General features: G+C 40.7%; 1 protein-coding gene across 2 annotated transcripts in view; it reads right to left on the reverse strand.

Annotated features, from left to right (window-relative positions):
* Window positions 1-303: 303 nt before the first annotated feature.
* ubr1 (ubiquitin protein ligase E3 component n-recognin 1) overlaps window positions 304-23,770 on the reverse strand; it is a 36,015-nt gene continuing 12,548 nt past the window's right edge. Inside the window, exons 5-47 of one of the 2 annotated variants that reach the window (XM_080415046.1) lie at window positions 23,109-23,236; window positions 21,902-22,040; window positions 21,743-21,805; window positions 21,154-21,277; window positions 20,797-20,904; window positions 20,602-20,690; window positions 20,373-20,471; window positions 19,157-19,314; window positions 18,957-19,056; window positions 18,130-18,258; window positions 17,781-17,961; window positions 16,975-17,036; window positions 16,671-16,781; window positions 16,511-16,576; window positions 16,309-16,410; window positions 16,149-16,212; window positions 15,910-16,034; window positions 15,771-15,823; window positions 15,585-15,687; window positions 15,449-15,497; window positions 15,155-15,309; window positions 14,767-14,866; window positions 13,223-13,326; window positions 12,504-12,584; window positions 12,056-12,240; window positions 11,476-11,684; window positions 10,340-10,439; window positions 10,055-10,207; window positions 9,488-9,588; window positions 8,645-8,732; window positions 8,389-8,537; window positions 7,505-7,560; window positions 7,263-7,359; window positions 7,111-7,178; window positions 6,633-6,780; window positions 5,965-6,052; window positions 4,303-4,439; window positions 4,107-4,215; window positions 3,891-3,947; window positions 3,285-3,362; window positions 3,017-3,187; window positions 2,577-2,678; window positions 304-2,199 (exon numbers count right to left, since the gene is read on the reverse strand). In XM_080415046.1, the coding sequence (XP_080271172.1) occupies window positions 2,058-2,199; window positions 2,577-2,678; window positions 3,017-3,187; window positions 3,285-3,362; window positions 3,891-3,947; window positions 4,107-4,215; window positions 4,303-4,439; window positions 5,965-6,052; window positions 6,633-6,780; window positions 7,111-7,178; window positions 7,263-7,359; window positions 7,505-7,560; window positions 8,389-8,537; window positions 8,645-8,732; window positions 9,488-9,588; window positions 10,055-10,207; window positions 10,340-10,439; window positions 11,476-11,684; window positions 12,056-12,240; window positions 12,504-12,584; window positions 13,223-13,326; window positions 14,767-14,866; window positions 15,155-15,309; window positions 15,449-15,497; window positions 15,585-15,687; window positions 15,771-15,823; window positions 15,910-16,034; window positions 16,149-16,212; window positions 16,309-16,410; window positions 16,511-16,576; window positions 16,671-16,781; window positions 16,975-17,036; window positions 17,781-17,961; window positions 18,130-18,258; window positions 18,957-19,056; window positions 19,157-19,314; window positions 20,373-20,471; window positions 20,602-20,690; window positions 20,797-20,904; window positions 21,154-21,277; window positions 21,743-21,805; window positions 21,902-22,040; window positions 23,109-23,236 (4,731 nt within the window). In that variant the 3' untranslated portion in view covers window positions 304-2,057. Of the gene's footprint in view, window positions 2,200-2,576; window positions 2,679-3,016; window positions 3,188-3,284; window positions 3,363-3,890; window positions 3,948-4,106; window positions 4,216-4,302; window positions 4,440-5,964; window positions 6,053-6,632; window positions 6,781-7,110; window positions 7,179-7,262; window positions 7,360-7,504; window positions 7,561-8,388; window positions 8,538-8,644; window positions 8,733-9,487; window positions 9,589-10,054; window positions 10,208-10,339; window positions 10,440-11,475; window positions 11,685-12,055; window positions 12,241-12,503; window positions 12,585-13,222; window positions 13,327-14,766; window positions 14,867-15,154; window positions 15,310-15,448; window positions 15,498-15,584; window positions 15,688-15,770; window positions 15,824-15,909; window positions 16,035-16,148; window positions 16,213-16,308; window positions 16,411-16,510; window positions 16,580-16,670; window positions 16,782-16,974; window positions 17,037-17,780; window positions 17,962-18,129; window positions 18,259-18,956; window positions 19,057-19,156; window positions 19,315-20,372; window positions 20,472-20,601; window positions 20,691-20,796; window positions 20,905-21,153; window positions 21,278-21,742; window positions 21,806-21,901; window positions 22,041-23,108; window positions 23,237-23,770 lie in introns of both variants that reach the window. The other variant, XM_080415045.1, reaches the window with a different exon arrangement.

Raw genomic sequence — 23,770 nt, forward strand, 5'->3', positions numbered from 1 at the left:
AGAAATTAATAGAAAACGCAATGAAATAAAAAACATAATGCAATAAATACATGTATTTATTTAATTGTATTTTTTATTAATATCATTACGTTTTTTATTTATTTCATTGTGGTATTTATTTTTACATTTTTGGACCTATGAACTCATTTTTATAGACTTTGGTATGACCCAGCCAGGGAATCGAACGCTGAACTGGCGACCTCCCAATCTCAGGGTGGACACTCTTAACCACAAGGCCACGGAGCTGGTACCATGATGATGTAGGCTGCTCAATTTAATACAGAGTACAGACACAAAGTAACAGAAGGTAATAGCTAATGCTTTTATTTCAACAGAGTCAGTCATATAGCACTGTTAAGCAACGCAAAAAGAAATTAAAATATGCACACAAATTCGTTGTCTTGAAAAAGGTGATGTACATTTGTGGAGTCAGTAATTGAAATAATATACTATGTCATATGTTCAACAAATCATATGTATTTGTCTTAAATAGAATATATGAGGTAATTTTCTTATTAAATTCAATTACATAGTCATAGTGTATATTTATTGTAGTTATGTTGACAGGAAGCAGTTTCCGCTAGTTGTGTCCAAGTGTAGCACATTATCTATTTGCATGGTAAAGTAGTGTTCCCTTAAATAACGTTTTAAAGATCTAATATTGGTGGACATCTGATGAGTGAATGGTCAGGGATTGGTCATCTGGGTGCTCTCAAAGGGCCTTTCTCCCACTGCCATACATAGTACAGACATTCTCATACCCTTTGGGTTGCCTTTCAACTTCAGATCGAGTACTTGTAAATTGTAACCATAACTGAGACATTACAGAAAATGGACTGGGATGTTCACAAAACCTCTGGTGCCAAAATAGCAATACATCTTTAATACACCAAGTGGTTCTCTGAATAATTTTACTTAAGCTGAACCAAACCTACAGTATTGCAATATGAACTTGTTGTTCTATCTACTGTTTATCTATAAACGTCTTGTGTGTATACTGTATATGTTGCATGTGAGTGCAGGGTGATTTGCGAGCATAGCCCACCCTATATACAGTATATATAATGTATATATATATATGCGTGTGTGTGTTAATGGTGATGGTCAATAAGATGTGGCTCTGCCATTTGGACCATCAAACCTGAAAAAAGTCACAAAAATAAAAACAGGAAGCATAATCCAGATCCTTCACAATACTAATTCTGAAATGGTCTCTGCTCATCCCTCAAGACCGTAAAACAGCAGAATTCCATATTAACTTATGTCTAATAAGTTTCAACACAAAATTCACAGCATTATGAGAGAGTAAGGTAGAGAGGCTGTGTCCGAAATCACTCACTACTCACTATATAGTAAGTTTGCCAATTTGTAGTGCTGTCTGAATGTATATACTTATGTCATACATAGTGAACTCATCGTATCCCACAATGCATCATGAAAAGTAGCGTACAACCAATGGTCAGTAACTAAGCAATATATACCATCATGCATTGTCCTGAAAGACAAATGCCTAAATGCCTAAATTGAGCTGGCACGTTTTAATTGCGATTTAATTTAGTGTCCGAAAGTGTCTTCATGTTGCAGATGAGATCACAAATAGTCCTCTAGAACTCCCTATATAGTAGTAAGCAGGGAGTAGTGAATGAGTGATTGATATCAGACAGAAATTGATTCACATACATAAGCGACATATTGGGTGTGTAACAGATTTTGTCTTTATTTGAATGAGCCTCTTTGGAAAGAGCAATATTGTAGGAGAAACTCATTCTCACAGCAGACAATCAAAATAAAACAAGGCGACTTGGGTTCGTTTCTTCACTCTTCGTCGTCGTCGTACTCCTCCTTTATGCTCAGCCCCCAGCTACCTGGCTCCTTTCTGAGGATTTGTCAGGTGCAGAGGACGTCTGTTCAGGCTCCAACGATCTCAGAATAGAGGACCGTTTATGTGGGTGAGCATGCTTGCGTGTGTATGTGTGTATAAGGAGCATTGCAACAGACTGTGCTCTATGGCGATGCCCTTCTTGCCTTGGCGCTACCCAACACAACAGGGCTGATCCTCAAAACATCTGCCACTCGAAGGCAAACATAACGTTGACCACCTCCAAGCTGCGTGCGATTTCCTCCAGGATGCAGTGCTGTTGCCACAACTGGTGGAGCTTCCTGTAGCGTTCTGGGCAAAGGTGCAGCGGGTTGCCCCTTCTGTGGAATCAAAATGACAGAAACACACTCAGGCCCTGAGTACTAAAGTGTCACTTAGCATTTTTTTATAGAAAAAAAAGATAAGAAGAAAAGCTAAAAATGTATTTTCTTCTGAAATTTGTAATTTTTGCAACACGGTATAAATTAGGGTTAAGGGTTTTTTATGGCACATAGACAGACTAAAAGACTATACCTGAGAAATGACCAAAATAACATTTGACTTTATTTCTGAATGCTTTAGTCTGTCAGCAGAGCTCTGGCCTCAGTCAAAACAGAACTACAATAACAATGCAACAACCGTAATGAAAACAACATCTTATCAGTCAAAACAGAACTACAATAACAATGCAACAACCGTAATGAAAACAACATCTTACACAAGCTGAGGGTCCGTCTCCCCATAGTCATCAAGGTAAGGAGCAGGGTAAGTGCTTCTTCGTGTCTTACTTGACATCAGTACAACCTCACACTCTCTTATCCTGTAAACATGCAGAAATTAACAAATTAATAAATTAAACAAAAAACAGGACAATAAGGCTTTAGTAATAAGGTCCATAGGAAAAAACTAGAGGCAAGCCTTCAAATGTTATCAGTCTCATCCTTCTTTGATGAACTTCAGAAATGTATAACAATGTGTTCAAAGCAAAGATTCAAAGCAGACAGAGCGACATACATACAGTAACCCCCCCCCCCCCACACACACACACAAATACACAAAACATAGCCTCATTAAAATAATTTCCTAATCGATTCACTGCACAGCACAACTAAAACATTCCTGACCTCTGAGGTTCAAAATCTTGGTTCCTTGACCTACCTGAGGAAAATTCCCACTCCGGCACCACAGGTGGCAGCATGGGCTGTGCACGCTCCCACATCCTCCCCATCCAGCTGGCTCTGACAGCACGTGCTCTGAGAACACAGCATGGCCCCACAGAACAGGCACAGTGTGGGATGCTTCCTCTCATCATCAGTAGATTTGGGACACCTGAGGACGACGAACAGAAGACAGTGAACATCTACCACAGACTATTATGTAACAACGGTAAATACAAGTTAAAATTAATTAGTTAATTATCACTTACTGAAAGTGACTGGCTCGATTGAGGAGGGCGCTATAATCCTCAGGAAGCTCAATTAAGTGATTCCTTCTCCTGGGGTAACTGGACAAAAAGAAATGGTAAATCAAGCCTATTGATTTACTGTGGGAAATTAAACAGCAGATCAAACGCTGTGCTGAGCTGACACCCTGTTTGTTTCACTTGTGCTGTTCACACACAATCAAGGTCATCAAGGCAGCATGTCAAAGCAAAGAACTGTTGAAACAACACAAATGCATTCTCTCTTGCACAATGGCTCCAATCAAAAAGCTTTTATTTCCAGCATGTTGCATCAAAAATAGGACAGGTGTGCCCATCAATGTCAGGTGGAAGCAAGTGTCATAGCCAAGCATTTGGTTGTTTAACCACTTCAGCCTGATCTATGCTTTGTCATATGACAGTGTGAAAATACCCTCTATAAGCTCACAAAGCGTTTCATCAACGGAGTATGAATTAAAATAGTCCTAGGCTTTTTTGTTGTTGAATATTTGCCTATAATGACATGCTCAAAATAGGGATGCCAGGGTGAATGTGGTTAAGTGGAAAAGATAGGATTTATATGTGTGCGGTTTGAATAAGGTGCAAGCCTACCTGATTGTCAGGATTTCCCCTTTCAGGGCTTTGGTTACAGCTGGGCTCCCACACCACCTAAAGAACAGAAACCCTCATTATAATATAGCAATGTCTTTCTTTTGTGCAACAAATATTAACCATGAAACATCAAATACCTAAACCTCTGCTATACATTCGTCATTAAGCTGAAGGCTTACTGAAGGCCATACAGCTATAACTGATCATTGATGTTACCTCTGTAGCAGTGGATTAACACTCTCTCTGTGCACTTGGAAGAGCTGGAACATATTGGAGGGTAGTGCCAGGTAATTGCACAGTGCCTCCATCTGTCCTGAAGAGGTAACTGTAAAAGGGAGACCCATTAACATCTGACTTAAACTGACACTGGAACGGTCCTTGTAATAGATAGCAATAACAAGGAATTATCTACCTGCAGCGCTGGAGAGCTCCTCTGGTGGGGGCACTCCTGTAAGGCCATTGAAAAAGAGAGCAGCACATCGCAGGAAAGGCACAATCCCTCGCCTCACCCTTTCTGCCACAGAGCTGCCGGAAACATCCGAGTTCAGTCTGACAAACGAGAGAACAGCAGAACAAAACGTCAAACAAAAGTGATTACAGTTAAAGTTATACTACACACAACTGACTACAAGACATGGAAAGGCCTTGGTTAAAAGGTAGGGCGAGTGATTTTCTTTGGTTAAAATAAGTGTTAAATAGCTCTATTCTGATAGTTCAGTAACAGGAGTCTCCATTTTATCCAATCTGGATAGAGAACTCAGACAGAATACAGATTAAACAAACGAAATGGGAAGTGATGACACAAAGAAATGAGCAGACAAAATTGGAACTGTAACGCTTTACAAAATGAAGCTGATAAATGGGTACTCTCTCCTGTTTGGCAGACATTTTGCAACCCACTAGAAAATGCATTTTCTGTTTATTGAAGAGCTGGAGAGATGGGGAGACTCCTGTTACTGAACAAACACTCTATAGCAATGATTACTATCAGAATATAGTGCTTTAACCTTTTAACAAAAAACTTTTTGTTTTACAAAATATCATTACAAGAGATCAAATCAAGAAATGATTCCATGCCTCTGACAGCTTAGAGTGTGCAGTCATTCAGCAAGTAAAAGGGTGTCGAACTGATTTATTTATTTATTGAAAACTAAAAAGGGACTTTGATCTACATTTTTACTTATCTTTTTTTAATAAGCAATTCATTTTTTGTGAACTTTGTCATCCAAAATTGGCGACCTTAATAGACCCTTTTCAGTGGACATTTTGACAGGTAAACACAGCTGAAGCTGAAGGTGGATGTGTTTAATTTACAGCAGGTGTTACTGTGTGCCAGCATGGACAGCTCCTGTAGAGTTGACAACTAAATGAAATGCATCCACAATTAACTCATTCCAGTGCCACATGACGTCTAAGACGTCACGAGGCCTGACGCCCTGAGCACCAAGACGTCATGAAAAGTCATTTTTTTTAAAACATGTTCAGAACCCAAGCTATGATGATTTGAAGATTTGCTGCTCCATTCATTCTTTGTTTAACTTCTTACTGAAAAAGGCTGTATCTCGGCTCCTAAGCACTTTTTTTTTACAATTAATTTTGGTTGTGGCACTCAGAGCCAAAATTCCATAAATAAGCATGGCACTGGAAGAGTTAACCATTTAAGCCGTTTTATACTTTGTATGAAGGTGTTGAATAAAAGTAGCGTAAATAGCAGATCATACAAGCTCACAACACGTTGCTACGCGAGCTTGTAGAACTGCTATGTTCACTATTTGAAAGTGGTTAACGTTATTACATTCAGCTGCATCTACCCATAAAAATGTCTGCTGACAAAAGGATCCATAGCAAGGCTCTGATCCTTATTTTGACAAAATAGGGTATGGTCACACATGCGACTGAAACAGTTGCGCCCCGTTTACTTCCATTTTATGCAAGGGAAGGGATAGAGCTTCCTGCTGCGAAACATTGTCACGTAATGTGCCGCCATGTGGAGTTCATCTTTGTTGAACATTGTTGCCTCTGCATGCCACTCCCCTTGCCACCATTTCCTTAGAGCAAAATGGAGGCACCGTACCCATGAATGTGTTGCGACACTGTAGCATAGAATTCCGCTGCGGCCCTGGCCTCGTCTCCCTCCTCTCCACCTGCTACTGCTGGGAAATCTGGACGCACAGATGGGAAATCATTTGTTAATCACAAGCTGCAATGTTGATATTACACTTTGAGGTTAAACTGAGTGGACGGTTGAAGCTAAATGATTGATGACTATCTTGTAATAACATATTAGCTTTAAATATCCACCTCCACCAGTGTTGGAGATGGTTTCCCAAAGCCCCAGTTAAACAAACAGCTTAACATGAGGCTACTCGCATTTCCTGATCCAAATTTGAATGACACACAAGAAGCGACATGTTTACAGCAGTAGTATTAATATTTACAATAATTTTAACAACATCAACAATTTATATATATATATATTTTAAACATAGTATCTTTCAGCTAATAATGTGTGAAGACACTTTAATGTTGTTGGTAACAAACACTAATTAAATAACAAAAGAACGTATGGTAGTTACCATGATAGAAGAAATTTATTAGCCAGAGGAATGCAAGATTGAGATGCTTTGAAAAAACATTGCACAGTTCTACTGCCAGTAACTACCACTAAATCCCTGTGCAAATTTGGGGAAAAAAGTGAAAGTTCACTCAGTAAACTATCTGGGTCATTGTTACTAGTGCTACCTGTAGCAGAGAGGAGGATCTGGACCATGTGAGCCATGGTGACCAGGTGTAAGATATGGAGATTGTTGTAGGCAGAGCTGACAGCAGATGGATGCAGGTCTACTGCCTCTTCCTGGTACAGGGCTGGAATAGACAGCACCAGTCCCACCTGACCACACACACACACACACACACACACACACACACACACACACACACACACACACACACACACACACACACACACACACACACACACACACACACACACACACACACACACAATAGATTAAATTAATTCATGGATTGGTGATAAGCCAATTCTAATGCCAAAATGTAAAATTTCTCAGAACATCAAAACATGAATTGAGTTTACATTACAGTGACAAAGGTACAAGTTTGAGTAATTTGTTGAATTTCAATTGATCACATGATAATGTGCTGTATCCTCATAATAAACGAGTGTACAGGACAGTTGTTACCATTATGAGAGACTTACCAGAAGATGAAAAAAGTCTACCTCCAGCAGAGAAGGTGTAATCTCTCTGCCCATGGCCGGTAACAAGACTGGGGAGAGATCAGACCACAATATCAAATACAATAATCCTAGATCTAGAAGTATTTAGATGTATGTTTGGTTGCACTGTATACCTCCTAACATGTCCATGAAGTGCCTTTGGACCACTGCTTGGGAGCTCTTAATCCTCTGGGTCGTGGAAAACTGAATAACTGCCCTCAGACCTGCCAGCTAGGACATGGAACAATCGAGACATTTTAGGCTAACCCCAGAGATAAAATAAAAATAACTTTATATTGTATAAGTGATACCTGCATACACGTACGTGTATGTGAGCATTATTTAGCCCTTAACTATTCAGCATAATATGTCTAACCTGTCTGTTTTGCATAGACCCAATGAGTGGCTTGTCCTCATCCTGCAACATGCTTTCTGTGAAAACATACATTATGATTATGATGACAAACAATAACTGGGGGTAAGGATACATAATGCAAAACAATACTTTTTATCAACAAAAATTACAAATATCGCACTATATTCAAGTACACGTACATCTGTGTTGTCAGACTAGTATAACTGCGTATCATCATTATTATGAAACTTGACATAGCATGAAGTAACAATGAATCAAGTAGCAAAGTAAGAGGGGAAAGAATGTGGAGTAGGGCTGCTTATTTTCTTCTCGTATTGATTATTTAATGAATTGATTAAATCAACAAGAAAAATATCTAAATCAATTACTATGATTGACTACTTAAGCCCTATTTTATACTTTGTCATACAAAGGTGTCCTGCAACATGCATCTGCTATTTTTGCTACTGTATTAAAATGTTTTTTTGTTTGTTTTTTTATCAATTAAATTGATAAGCTTTTGCACACCTAAAATACAGACAATATACTGTGGTTAGGGTTTGATAACAAAGTGGGGTCCAACATAGCATCCCAATCATTTTACCAACTTTATCCATTTATATGTTGGTTATTCAAAAATGAGCAGATCTACAAGCTCATAGCATCTCACTTCGTGCCGCATTTCAAGCTTATATATCTTCTATTTTTGAAAAAAAAATTATTTTTTCCAAATTAATTTTGATTTACAAAAAAAAACAAATCTCTTCTGGGGGTCCCTGGCACAAAACATTTTCAGAGGGGGGGTCTGCAGCCAAATACATATACATTTGGATGTCCTTGACATGAAAATGTTTGAGAACCACTGTGATAATGGACCAGAAACACACAATAACGTAGGGTCTTACCAATGGCCTGGATAGTGAAGGCACAGGTATTCCAGGCCATAATAGGAACACATGGGCACACCTCGTTGGGTGCAGTCTGCAGTCCCACCCTGTGCACAGTAGTGGCACACACCACTAACATCTCTGCGATGCTGTCCGAGTATTTCCTCCTGAAATCAGCCAACATTAGAGCTGCGGTCAGGCACACACACACGCTGAAGGAAAAGGCACTATTGTTGATACATTATTGCAGACCAGCAGACAACATATAACTCACGGCTCTTGCACTCCAAAGCTGAGGATGGATCTAAACTCTGGCTGGCCCTCTCTGCAGAACCCGGTGTCTGTGTCATCCTCCATGCTCTCTGACACGGTCACCAAGAGAAAGAGTGGATCATACACACTGAAGGGCAACTAGGTTCTCAATACAACACAAGTATTCGACACCACAATGGCTTGTCTGATTAATCGGTTAAGCACTTGAAGTGTAATTATACTTGGTCATTATGACGAATAGCGAAAATAACCGATCTACAAGCTCACAACGCGATGCAATGCGTTGTGAACTTGCCGATGTGCCATTTTCTCAACATTTGAAAATTAGGGACGCCAGGTTGAAAGTGGCTTTAAGTGATCACTCATTTAATTAGGTGGAGTCACTGAAATAAAATCAAGTGATTAACCCTTTAAGACCGGGAAAGCATCATTTGTGTCATTTTAAGATTTCTTTGGCTATTCAAAAATGGCAGATAAACAAGCTCATAGCACGGCACCAAGTGCCGCTTGAGCTTGTAGATCTGCTATTTTTTGAAAAATCGTGAAAACTTGTGCAAATCTTGGAATATATATTTTTCAAAGCGAACATTTGTAAAATATTTAGTTCCAGGGACTCCCAGAAGCAAAGATTAGAGTTACAAATGTCCGCTTAAAAAACACGTTTTCAAATATTTGCAAAAAGTTTCCTGATTTTATGAGCTTGTATATCTGCTATTTTTTGAATAGCCAGAAGAAATCTAAAATGACAGAGATGCGTTCCCAGATTGAATGGGTTAAACAGGAATCAGTTGAGGTTTTGTGATGTGGTACAGTATTACAGTCGGGCATTCGTAGCTGTTCCTACCGGGATCCTGGGCGATAGACTTGAGCCCTTTGATTCTGGCCGTGATGATCTGAATCCAGTAGCGCAGGGTCAGGAGCTGACCCACCAGCTCTGCATTCTCACTACACACAGGACACAACATAAATAATGAGTTGCTACACAACTGAGCACACGCTACCTTGTCGGAGTAGGGCTGCAAGAGTCAATTATTTTCGTACTGATTATTCTATCCATTACGTTTTCGATTAATTGAATAATCAAGAAGTGTTTTTTTATTTGTGTTTTATTTTTGATATACTGCATCAATGAGTCGCTTAAACCCCATGTTATGCTTCATCGCTCAATGGTGTCATGCAAAAATTGTGAAAATAGCAGATCTACAAGCTCACAAAAGTGAGTGATGGTGTGAGCTTGTAGACCAGCAATTTTCACTATTTTAGGATGTTTTAGATTTTTCCCCTGCTGATAATGACAGGTATCAATTATCAATCAATTATTTTCTTAAATTATCAATTATCTTTTATAAATCGAGTAAATGGATTCAGTTCAATTAACTGTTGCACGCCTAAGAAGGAGTGAGTAACCTACTAATTGAGCGTGAGCGGTTCCAGTGGGATGAGGGGAACCACAGTGTTGCACAGAGACTTGCAGAGTGGACACAGGTACTCTCCATTTTCCAGGTCGATAATGAGCTCGGCATGAAGACGGTTCCTGGTGGTGTTCTGTATCGCTTCAAAATACCTGCAAAAAATACAACATAAAGTGATTACCTGAAGTGATTGAAGTGTTCTTTTACTGTGGAAGACTACTTTGACTATTGGCCTCAACATGAGCAGCAATAAGAGAATGAATGTTGTTTGTGTAGTGACTCACTTCTGCCAGCAGGTGGCATGCATGACGTGGCCACAGCTGCCAGTGTGCGTCCCCACTGCCAGGTCAGGTGGCATGAAGAGTGGATATGACTTTTCTGCACCTTTAAGAGATTATCACTGTGAGTATACATATGGATGGCGTTTCGCTTAAGGTCCCTGTCCACATGTACCATGGTGTGGTTAAAATCATCCAAATTATCATCTCTCATCAATAGCAACAACAAGGTAGTCACTTCCCTCGTTGATGGGATGCACGGCACTGACAATTTACGGGAGCACTTATTTTGATTCAATCAACGTCCCTGCATACTTACCTCATTCATTTAGAGAGGGTCTAATCACCGCTCAGAGTGTGACGTCACACTTCTTCTGTATTGAATCAAACCCGTTTTCAATGAGTGCTAGTCTGACGATATTTTAGTTGTAAAACTCTAAATGAATGCTTAAAAGATATGCAGAATGCAAGAAACAGGCACGCAAACTTGTCACCTTTTGATGAAATTTGCATGCCTACTCAAAGAGAAAACAACTAACTAGAGTGTCTTAGAGTGCCTAGACGTGTCCAGAAGGCTGCTGGCTACTCAGAGAGAAAGAGTGATGCGTGTTTGGATAAGTGTGATTTGACTGTTAACAAAAGTGGGTCCTATAGTATACAGAGCGAATGATTTTGGTGGAAATGATGAAGCAGGTGGATGCAGGGATTAGCTGGTCATGGCTGAAATTGGAGGTTGAAACTGAGGTTAAAGAACTACTAGAGCATACCATCTCTCTCTCTCTATGGGATGCTTTCAAGAAAATACATACAAAAAGGTCAGGCAAGGTACATTCTCTGCCACAACGAAATAACCTATGCAAACGAGGTCAACCCTGCTTTTCCGGCACATTACAAAATCGATATACAGGAAGATAGTCTATGATGTAATAATGACATAGTGTAGCCAGCAGCCTTCTACCCTCTGATTCAGAGCATTGCGCCGCGGCCCATGTGGTATACGCCCTAACCATTCGGGTCAGCATAATTAATCGGAAAGGTGACATTTGTGCGATCAGCTTTTTCGGTTGCTCATTCGATGGTGGGCGAGGCAAACATTTTGTGTTTGAATTGTGCAATGAATTGACCACTGAATGGAGACTGACCGTCAGTTTTATTGGACAGCGTCTTTCCCCTGCACTGTGTCAGCACCGTGGACCTCTGGACACAGGCGGTCAGTACCATGGCTTGGGAGAGGGCCGTCACCTCCTGCTCCTCCTGGCACAGGATGCAGGTCAGCACCTCCCTCTCCAATGGAGTGGAGCCTCGGTGAGGCCCCACTGCAACGCACAACTCTATCTGCATCATAGGACAGCTACAAACCAGAGACCAAATATTATTCACACAGCCAATGACAAACCATTGGATTTATGTACTGCTGTGGCAGAAGTTTAAGTCACTTGTACAATAAAGACACAATCCCACGTGGAATTCATATGCATTAAGACACACTGATATGAATACAAGTTTGATTCAATCAGGGATTAACCCATTTAGACCGGAACCCCTATATGTAACTATTCCTTTCAATCCTGGAACCCCTTTTGGGGTGGTTGTTGCTATGTACAGTATATAGCAACATAAATGTTTTGTAATGTTTGAATAAATATCAGGATTTAGAAGGCGTTTTTAGGCCTCAGGGCTAAATGGGTTAAATTAAAATAGAATTGGGGCTTTTCTCCTCACCTCTCGACAGATGCAATGGGTTCTCCTCCTTGGATCCCACTCTCTGGCATGTTCTCATACAGCATCTTGTTGGACTCGATGAAGTTCTTCTGCATCGCTGACATCTGGGCCATGATCTTCTGTCGGTGGAGTTTGGCTGCCTCCGCCTTCCTCTTCCGCTCAGCTTTATCCTTGTCCTGGACATTCTGGAGAAACCAATGAAAACATCAGAGGGTGAGACTTTTCAGTGCACACAATATTAAAAAATGGAATCATGTCGATCTCTGGAAATTCATATCATGTAGATCTCAAGTCCAGCGGTTTGCAAGATTGGCTCCGGGCAGGCGGGCGGACACACACACACACACACACACACACACACACACACACTGACCCTTGTATAGACAGCTAGCCTCCTGCAGAGCCACGCTGTAAAAACATTTAAAAGTCATAATCTTTGGTGTTTTACCTCCTCTGGTTTGCTGGTATCCATGCTCATGGAGGCTGTTGGACTTGACTTCTCCCTATGGCACTTCACCATCTCAAACATCTGTCAAATTAAAGATATTAAAGGATAAGGCTGGTTTGATTTTTGTTTCGTCTTATTGTCAATAGAGCCTACGAAGAAAATACATTTCCCATATCTGTAAGTATGGTCAGTCTTGTCAAAGCAAAAATATCTCATACCCCGGAAGACACAGAACTCCATTGTTATTCAAAAATGTGTTAAAACAAGTCTCAGAGCTGTAATGCTACACTGGTCAGCATAATTCATCCTTGCAATGACTCTGGGCGTTGTTATTTTTCCTGGCACAACTTTATCAAGTGACGGCACATGCTTTTTCGACCTCACATGCACTGCCGTGTTTACATTCTGAAAGCTCTTGCTGACGCTTCATATAGTTGTTGCAGGAAAAATTACAATGTCCAAATTCATCGCAATGATTAATTATGCTGACCAAAGCAGCAATACAGCTGGGACTTTAAGCAGGTTTTTGGACAACAATGTAGTTCTTTGAATTCTGGGATATGAGCTACATTTGTTCTGGCAAGAAGGACCACACTTGCAAGTAAGTGAGATGCATTTTCTTCAACTTTTGTAGGTTATGCAGACAATAAGAAAAATATTAAATCATAAAATACACAGCATTTAGATTGAAATGTATACTAATAGTTGATCCAGTGCACCTGCTGAATCCACTTGATCATGTCTTTCTGGGTTTCAAGGGAAGGAAGTGTCTTGACCTTGGATAACAAGTGGAACACAGATTTTCCATGTTCAGAGCCGATTCCTAAAAGAACAAAATAAAAGACCCAGCCGTGTCACACACAGAGAACCCCTGGCTAATGATGAGGTAGGCTGCACCAACGCTCCTGATTTCGTGTATAGAGGGGCGGGTGTATAGAGGCGCAGAGAGACTGCGCCTGATCCCATTGGTTCACCGATCTGTCCGTCAACCCCCGCCCGTTAACACAACATTACGAGCGACGCCCACTGCACTCTGGTTGGTTGGGGAAATGAACACTTCCTCATACCGGGCAAGATATATTTAAAGAAGGTAGGGTCATCTACGTCATTTTCGCTATCATGCAATTCCAGCCGGCAGATTCGTCGCACCATGGGAGACAGACTGCAGCCGTGAGTTCAGTGGAATGCATTGGAGTTAATGAGAGCCCGGTGGATCAGCTCATGAACAAAATATATTTTCTAATAAAATCCTCAATATTTCACATTTTACTTCAAGAATTTTTTTAAAATAGCAGATCTACAAGCTCACAACGCATTGTGAGCTTGTAGGGTTGTTGCTTGATTAGACAATAAAAAATATCTATCTATCTATCTATCTATCTATATCTATATCTATATCTATATCTATATCTATATATATATATATATATACAAATATTTTTTATATATATATTTTTTTAAATGTCCATTTGTCTTCATATATTTTGAAAACATTTTCCACATTTATGTACGGTATTAAATAAATGATATCTATAAATGATTCTGTCCATTTTGAATAGCTTGTATACATGATTATTGTGCAATTGACAGATTGTTGTTCTCAGTTAATAAGGTATGTTTATAAATGGCAGTGCGGCCACCCTACTCACTGTACCCTGTACATGTATGTTTAAAATAAAAGCATGAATATATTAATCTGTCTATTATTTTTAATAGCTTAGTATTGATGCACAATAATATGTATGTTTATGAAACACAATTGTATACATAATTATACAATATATGTTTCCCCCCCCCCCTCCATCTCCCCATCAGTTTGGGAAAACGTTGAAGACCCCTGCTTCTTTTGGTGCTTTTGGTGCTTCTTTTGGGCTTGTTTTCCTAGACCTGGTTGCTTATTTCTCTCACACAATCTGGCAACACTGCCAGAGACGATTATTATACAGTCTATGGACGATACATGCCGCTGTTTAGATGCCTCAATAAAATCATACAGTGTGCTAAAAAAATCCGAATTGATCATCATCAGCATCAATGGCGTCTGCCATGCAAGCAATGGCGTCGGCCCGCCCCCTAGGCCGTCCCTTCCTTCTTTTCTAATTTCCTTGATACCGGGTACACCGACGCGCTGGTCCAGGCTTTTATTTTTTAGCAAAACTAAACAATAAAAGCCTGGAGATCGAGGCTAATGATGAGGTGACCAGCTGATACGAGAAAACAAAAAATTGAATTACAAATATGGAGAAACCTGGTTCCCACTCACTGCGAGCCTTGAGGCTGAAGTCAAAGGTCACCTCCTCCACTGTGCTGGCCTCAAGCTGCATCTTCTCCTCCAGCAGTGCCTGGCCTATCAGGTGCAGGGCCTGTTGAAGGAAAGCACAATTTCACTTATTGGGGAGTGAGAAAATGCAGGCCCAAAGGAGGGCAGCGATGAAGACCACAAATTAACCGGGAAACTACTGTAGTTGCAGAAAAAGTAAAGTCATACTGATGGCTGAATAGATGGTGCGTCAATCACTTAACTGCCACGTCCCCGGTTTGATTACGCCTTCAGACCTGTGTGGCATGTCCTTCCCTTGCTCTACCCTCAGTTTCCTGACTCTCTATTAGCCTAAATTATGCAAACATATTTATATAATGTATATACCCACCCTCTGAATCATGGCCTCTGTCCACTGAGTGGCCTGGTCTTCCACGGCTCTCTGCAGGACCCGTCTCAGGATGTGGATGAAGACATCGCAGCAGAGAAGGTGCACTAGGCTGGAGAAGGCTGGGCAGAAGGCTGGCGGCACCGGAGGACGCAGAGCTAAAGAGAGAGACAGACAGGCGCGAGCGAGCGCGCACACACACACACACACACACAGTCATTAGAAAACAGCAAAAACAAGATGGTTATATCCTGGAACAAGACAGAGCTCTGAGCAGAAGGAAGTGTTAACACTCACCTTTATCATTGCTCTCCTGAACTCGCCTCTTCTTCTGAGAGTCTTCAGCCTGGAACGAGGTTCAAGTGTAAGCCATGAATAAGCAAGCAGACATGCGTATGATGCGATCTATAGTTGCGTTCGGCATTTGGCATACCTTGCTATGCTGGGATTTGGAATAATGATAGAAGAAAGGGTTGAATTCAACCATAAACTCTTTCTTCACCTCATATAATCCATGACCTGATATGCCTGGTTTCCTAAAATGGGAGGTGAGATTAAATCAGTTCACAAATCATTCTCAAGATTAACCTCTAGAGCTATGCCTTCAGACTTTACTTACTTAAAGGTGGAAACCTTAGGAATGACAGCCTCCAGGCCTGTTTCATGGCTTTCCTACAAAGAAAGCACAATTCTCACATTGTAAATGGTGTCATGGGAGCGTGTGTGGAGACGAGTGTGTGCCAGGGTTGTTTTCTCACATTTTCTGGAAGGCCCTTGACCAGGCTACTGTGTGCCATGGGCTCAATGCACAGCAGGTGGATAACCTCCCTCATCGTCACGTCCTCTTTGGACACGTAACTGATCCCAGGGACATAGCGTTCCCCTGGACACACAAGAAAGATCAGTCAAATTTGTTTTGTCCATTATCCATATTTGACCTGTCAACTACACAAAACGGACTATAACACCCCACTTTGGAAATAAGAGAGGAGTTTACCGATGATGACGATTAAAAGGTACAACATCTCTTCCGTCAGTCGGTTCCATTGTTTCAAGAGTTCCTGCACGAAAAAATAAGTTGCATTTCATGGAATATAAAATATAAAGTATGTACTGCAGTGATTGTTTTTCTGAAAGAGAATCAAAGTTTTCCTTACTAGGTCTTTGCTCAAGCCACTTCCATTAAAGATATCAAAGAGCTCAAATCTCAACAAGATCAGCATGACAAAGTGGTTGGGGTCCATTTTGGAAGCAGCTATCTATTAACAGATTGGAGGGACATATTACGGCCACGTACTAAAAATAAATAAATAAAATAAATGTGAGCATTACAAATGCAGTAACTGAGGGAACACTAACCTGCAACATGAGAATGTCCTTATCGTACATCTCGTCCCTGCATTTCACATCTTGGTAGTAGTACACCTGCTTGTGAGAAACAAAAAACGGAATCGTTATCATTATAATAATTACAGACACTGAACTGAGAATAGCACTAGTAATCAGTATAGTCCCACACCTGGCTGACCAGCGAGAGGCCATTCCTGCGCCACATTTCAGCTGATACTTGGGCAGCCAGCACCACACAGCGAAGAGGATGCTCTGCAAACTGGGTGAAGTCACAGGTCTCCTGGAACAAGGACAAACCCCTGTTCTTTAGTGCTAGCAGTGACAGGAAAATGGTTTCTACAAAACACAGCACATGCCAACTATCTCGCCAACTTACTGGCAAATGCAAGCTTTCACTTTTTGCAAGCGCACACTTTCTTACTGGAGATTACCGAATGACAATGGAAAAAGTGATAATTATAAGTGTCACTTACAGGATCAACATATTCGTGTAGCTGTTCAATTGATCCGGTTCTACACAAGTGTACATACAACCCTAGTGATGAGAAGGAACAGGGTATTTAAAATACACAGTTAACACAGAGAATATGAAAAGTTGACACATTTCCAGTGTTGAGTACACAGTAAAAATCTCAAAAAGCTCTTGCACACCGAGCACTTTTTTTTTTTTTTGCAGTGTTTTGAGGCTGTACCCTGAATAGCCTATCTGTGGATTCAGGAAAGGGCACATTGCCTAGCACGCACTTTTCTACTGCGATGATACAATTTGGAATTCCAATTAAACTCTTTGAGTGTGTGTGTGTGTGTGTGTGTGCGTGTGTGTCCCTACTACTAATTTGGGTCACAGAGATTGGTTTTATTTTTAATGTGGCTCCAGTGCTGCTAGCAAAGCCTCAAACTGGGCCACTGAAATAAACGATCAGGGTAATTCCGCAGCTCCTTGATCAGCAGGTGAAACTCTCCTTGCTCTTAAACTTTACGCAATCTCAGGATTGGATGGACCCAATATTTCCTTTTTATTTTTCTGATTTCAATAAGTGAGAGGAACACAATATCATAGAATAATAGAATAAAACGCATTGGACTCAGTGTGCAAGGTTCTCTGTGTAACAATTTTGATCAGATGACGGATTAAAATAAATGGCTAGGAAAAATGCAGACTCTGTGTGCAAGAGCCACATGTAACAATCCTCAGTCAATTTTGTACACTCTCAAGAGTTAAATTAACACTGTGGATGTTATTGTGTAACAAAATAATCCCACATCAGATTTCGCTTACCAGCAAGCAACCTGGAGATGGGCAAATGTATGCTGACAGGCTCCTGAGACACTTTGTACGGTCGGACGTGGAGGATGTGCTTACACATATAGTAGTCAGAGGGCTCACTGTGGAACTGCTGGTTATTGCAGCGCATTAATGCCTTGTGGCACTCCTTGAACGCTAGCAGCAACACCTTGTCCTGTGAAAGTCAGGTACAAAAGCATACATTTATGTACGTACATATGTAAATTATGGAGGCTTTCTTTTGCAGCCAAGCAGGAACGTTTCCATTTTACTGGGGCAAGGGTTCAAGAATATCTTGGTGCCAGTCTTTGCATGTGTCTGACGGCTTTACATAAGGACTCACATCAGATGAGCACCAGTCCTGAAACATGGCGAGGATGTGGCGGAGCTGGATCTGGATGGAGAAGCCAGCTTCCCACTCGGGCTCCAACTCAACGTGTTGACCAAACTGGCGCTTCACTTCCTCCATACCCTGATTGATTGAACACTTTATTAGTCACAAAATGCAAACGGCACGGAGGTACAGGAAAATATTCAAGCTAAAAAGGGATAACACGAAAAAGTCCTGCATGGGGATGTGTTTCCATGGTGGTCCTATGTATTCAATTCATCAACAGAGCATAGAATATATAAGAATACGGACAATTCAAGACTCGTCGTCACGTATGTGGCAAGTTACCAAAGACCATAGTGTGTAGGGCTGTCACCATTACAAATTTAAGTTGACGATTAATGGTCACACTAATTATTGCATATGCATAATAATAAACTATTTAATTGTGTTTTTGGCATTGAACATTGGAACATATGAATAAAAGATACATTTCTGTTTGCCTCGTAATCAAAAAAGTGCACAGGGCAGAAATATACAAAGAAATTACTGACATTTATTCATTTTCATACATAAAATAGCAAAAATAGCTGATCTACGTGATGCGTTGTACGTTGTATGACCATGTACAGGATTTACATATAGCCTCAGAAATGTGTATGAAAATTTCTTGAACATGGAAACGATCATAACTATTATTATTATGAAATAATTGCCATTATCTCAAATAATTGCGATTAGACGATTATGTACAGTAATAACTGTGACAGGCCAATTAGTGTGATTGTTCTGCTATCACAAGCAATTACAAAACAGATGAGACGTTTTATCACATGTACCTGCATGCAGTTCAGGAGCCCTAGAAACACTATGACACCTTGCAGGAACTGTCTCCTCAGCTTGTCAGTCCACACAGAGGGCTTACTGATCAGAATGTACCTGAACAAGAGAAAACGTTACATCTTGCATGAGTACCGTGAGGGTTCATGGCATGAAACCTTCGTAGGATAAGAAAAAAGCAGGAGCCCGTCCAAATCACCTGAGGTCATGGAAGATGACCTGGATGCGGAAGAACTTGTCCGAGTTGTAGCCCTGGAAGTGGAAGCGATTATTGTTGTCCAGATGTTCACGCAGCAACTCCATGACGGTGTCAACTATCACTTTAATCACATTGCCCTCCTCGATTAACTGCCTGGCCTGGCGGCGGGAGAAGGACATGAGAATGATCACAGCTGATGAGTGAAACCATGACCACATGTTGTCTTCACACTGAGGCACAATATGACCATGTACAGGATTTATATATAGCCTCAGAAATGTACTCAAAAAAACATTTTCCACTTAACCGGAGTGCTATATACATTCAGATAGTGCCGATGTGATTTGCAGGCATTTGGTTTATGGTGCTCAAAACAAAGAGAAAAGATAGAGCTGTGCACTGTCTGTTTACATCGGCGACTTCTCACTGAATCTACCAGTGAAAACCACGTGTCAAACGGAGCTCCATGGTTGTAGTTAGAGCGGATTACGTTAAACAGTGATATGCGAGGAGAAAAAACTACAGGAAGAGAATTGAGTTTCAGTTTCGTCATTAGAACGAGGGCCGACGTGATCGGCAAAACCGGATCCCAAATAATTCTGTTTCCGGTCTTCAAACCGGAACCGGAAATTGATCAAAAAATTCCGAAAGTGCACCTGGGGGGGGATCTACGCGAACCGGCGGTTTGCGTAGATCTACGCGATTGGCATTCAATGTGTTAATGGAGAACTATTTTCTACCCAAGAACGCCCACCAACTGCACGTACGGTATATCTCCATAGAGGATCCATTACACTGAGTAACCATGTCATGATTTCTAGAAAAATACTTTGTTATTGAGTGCCGCAAACAAAATGCCAATGAATTTCATTGCAAACCTCTGCAAATAACACTGAATCTATCTGGATGGACAGATGCAACTCTGGCAAAAAGACATTTGATATTTAATTACATTACATACTATAATTAATAAATACCCTTGTTTGCGGTTTTCAAATATTTTTTGACACAGAATCAAATGTTTTATGGTGATTCACCAGGAGCCTGGATGGCTTGGTTCCAGGCTTAAAATCATTTTCGGAAATCTCTATGAGAAAAGTTAATGGTCTTTTGATCTGTGGCACCACAAAATGGCCTCCACTGCTATGCCCTATAGAGATAGGTTTCTGCCTGACAGAGGTGATATGTAAATTGTACTATAATGAGTGGTGCTCACCAATGTGGGTACAGTGAAGATCTGAACAGACAGAGCAGTGATGGATATACTCCTCTCATGATCGTCACTGATGAAATCCTTCTGCAGCTGCTTATAGTGCTGCAAGATGAGAAGCGTGTCATACTCATGTATGTAGACCAAAGCACAGATAGTTTGATAAGAAATGAAAATAATATAAATAATATCATAATAATAAATTAGAATCACTTTTCCTTTTGTAATTTTTTACCTTAGTGAACTCAATTGCAAACAGCCTCTTGTACTCCGTCTCCATCAGCAAGCTACAGAAAATTAATTCATGCACTATCTTGCGAGCACCTATAGCAAGTTCAGAAAAAATAAAAACAGTCTGGTGTCAGTCCACGCGACAGAGTTGGCAAGATCAAGCCAATAGTCTGTCTTGACAAATCCCAGATGTACTTGCCTTTGTACATCCTGGCGTCATGAAGCATCAGTTTGCTGATGAGGCAGGGCTGTTCACTCTCTGCGACAGTCTCCAGAGCCACCTGGCAGAAGATCTGCCTGAACCCCACTAAACAAACGCACATCAGACAACATGCATCAAATTCGTACAGCTGCCTTTTTCAAAACTAGGAATGCTATGTAACACTTTGTGAAGTCTCCACAGATTTCCTGGTGTAAATTGTGGATTGGTGACAAAACAAAATGGTATAGCTTTCTAAAGCACTTCTAAGAAATCTAATGTTCAAGTTCATTGATTGAATTGAATATCTAGCATATTGCTGCCAGCATCGGGGTGGCGGTGGTTGCTGTACAGTACCCGAGTAGCCGATGATCTGCTGGAACCAGGAGCCTAGACGCATGGCAAAGCTCTGATGAGCCATTACTGCAGAGTGGAGGATCTCCACACGCAGTGGCTGCAGGGAAATGTGCTCCGAGTTGGACTGCAACACATGGCAGAGGTTTAGTTAGAGCCAGAACACTAGATCATGATTGTCCCCGGTTTAGTTAACCACTTGAACCCCAGCATCCATATTCTGGGGGGGAACATTGGCCAAAAATAGCAGATCTTCAAGCTCACAGTTATTTTTGGCAAAGAGGTTTGTGTCAATGGAAAAAAAGTACACAGACAACTCAGGTCCAGTTTACTAAGTCTAAAGGATTTAAGTGGTTAAGATCTCAATAAGATACAATCATGATGTTCTGAGGTTTATTTAGAGCTCAAATAGACAGAGCACTGAATCATGGACTCAGGTTTAGTTAGAGCTCATTAAGACAGCACTGTTCAATATACATTTTGGCCTCTCTCTAATATATATAATATGTTTTGTTTTTGTACATTATATTGTATACTGTATTTAACAACATACTTGTCTGTATACAGTACATAAATAGAGAATAGAATTTACCCGGATGAGATCTTTCGCTTGTTGGCAGGAACGAAGAGTTCCTCTCTTTACTGCCCGCCGACCCTGTTTCAATGTCACATATGAAAGAGCTGTTATTGTGGGGATTGTTAAAATCATTTAGTATCTTAAGAGACATCAGTGAATGAAGCCGAACAATACCTCTTTGTCAATGAGTGCAGTGTGTGTCTGTGCCTCGGCAGGGTCACAGTGGACGGCGCGCTGCAGGGTGTAGATCACATGCTCATACGAGTGGTGCTCATCATTGTAGAGCACACAGTAGTATGTGTTGTCTTTCACCCTTGATAGTGGGATAAAATATATTTTTAAACACATCGCCAGCCTGGTCTATCTGATTTTGATATGCTGTGTGTGTGTGTTAGCTTCTTTGTTTGATTGTTAAAGGCCCATTTATACTCAATGTTAAGTACAGATACCGATGGGGCCTCTCCGTGTGTACATGTACATTTTGATCTGTCGGCCGCACAACGTCTGGAAGCTTCGTACGTAAGCTTCCAGACTGATTGGCCGACAGATCAAAATGTACGCAGAGCAATACAGGAGGAAACTGTACGTGACACTTGTGTTCCTCTGTAAAACGGACACTTTGAACAGTACACACCGTAGAATAAAGAAGATAGAAGGGAGATAACAGCACTCGGCACTACCAGTATAAAAATGCATGTGACGTTTGTAGACGTATTAGATAAATCTGTCCAAATCTGACAAAAAACTTTCAGCAGATATCTTAGTTATCACAAGAATGAGTTAACAGTAAAGATTTGTTTTTCTATGTGTGGCATTTATTCACTTTTGAGAAATCATGATCTCTCGATGGCTCTGCGCTAGTGGCTAGGCTAGCGCAGCAGCTTTGCATGTAAAATCTGCTGACATAGTAGCTAAATCTGTGAATTTTTTCCCCTGCATATATCTTAGTAGTTATAACAAGTCTGAGATAACAGTGAAGTTTTTTGTGTGGTATATTTAGTTGTGAGAAATTACTCAATCATATTTAGCCCACCCTGCCCTCTGGTGGATGAAATGCATAGCAGTCACCACCATCTTTTTCACAGGTGCAGTTTCCACAGATAGAAATTGAAAACTTGCGCTCAGAACATATGGGCACATACGCATCTGTTCTGAACAAGAAGATAAATGGGCCTTAACTATCCATGGCATGGGGACCAAACATTTCCACAAGGATAGTAAAAGCAGACAAACCTGACTTTTTGGGGACATTTTCTGAGGCCGCCATGAGGGTTAGACATTTACGGGTTATGTTTCGGGTTAAAAATGTCCTGTGTGTGTGCGTGTGCGTGTGTGTGTGCGCGTGCGCGCATGAGTGTGTAGACCACTTGCGGTACGGTACCTTGGCTGGAGTTCAGCTGATAGTTCAAAGTTCTCTTCCCAAACTAAGAGATTGGTTGCATAGCGCAGAAGCACCCGGAACAGTTTCTCAGCACAGTCACTCAGGCCTGGCTCCAAAACACACTCATCCTGCAAAGGAAGTGGAAGTCACACATGAATCATAGCTGTATATACTGTACTATACCACCCCTCCTCCCTCTCTCTCTGTGCCTTTTTCTCTCTCTCTCTCACACACACACGCACACACATAAAAATGTATCAAAATATTGATCTCCTCTTTTTGGTAAATCCAGTTTATTCAAATCATTGTACCATTACTAATATAAAAATAGATTAAATAAAATGTCTGGGGGTAACCATACGTCGATGGCAGAATTGTATATCACATGAAACATTGCAGTAATAAATGAAATCACTCCACACTATATTGTTCCCTAGTCTTACCTTATTTGCAGTACTGTGCTGTGGTTTGGGGCAACAACTACAAATCCTCATTATGTCCACTAACTATCCTTCAAAAAAGAGCAATACGGATCATATGTTACTATATTATGTATATACTATGTACATAATACATGTACAGTGTAAACATTTTATTTATGTTTGTTACATGTCAGTAATGAAATTGTTTGACAAAAGATATTTGATATTAGTGTAATAGAT

This window comes from Gymnoscopelus braueri, assembly GCF_963280865.1.
Source record: "Gymnoscopelus braueri genome assembly, chromosome: 19".
NCBI lineage: Eukaryota > Metazoa > Chordata > Actinopteri > Myctophiformes > Myctophidae > Gymnoscopelus > Gymnoscopelus braueri.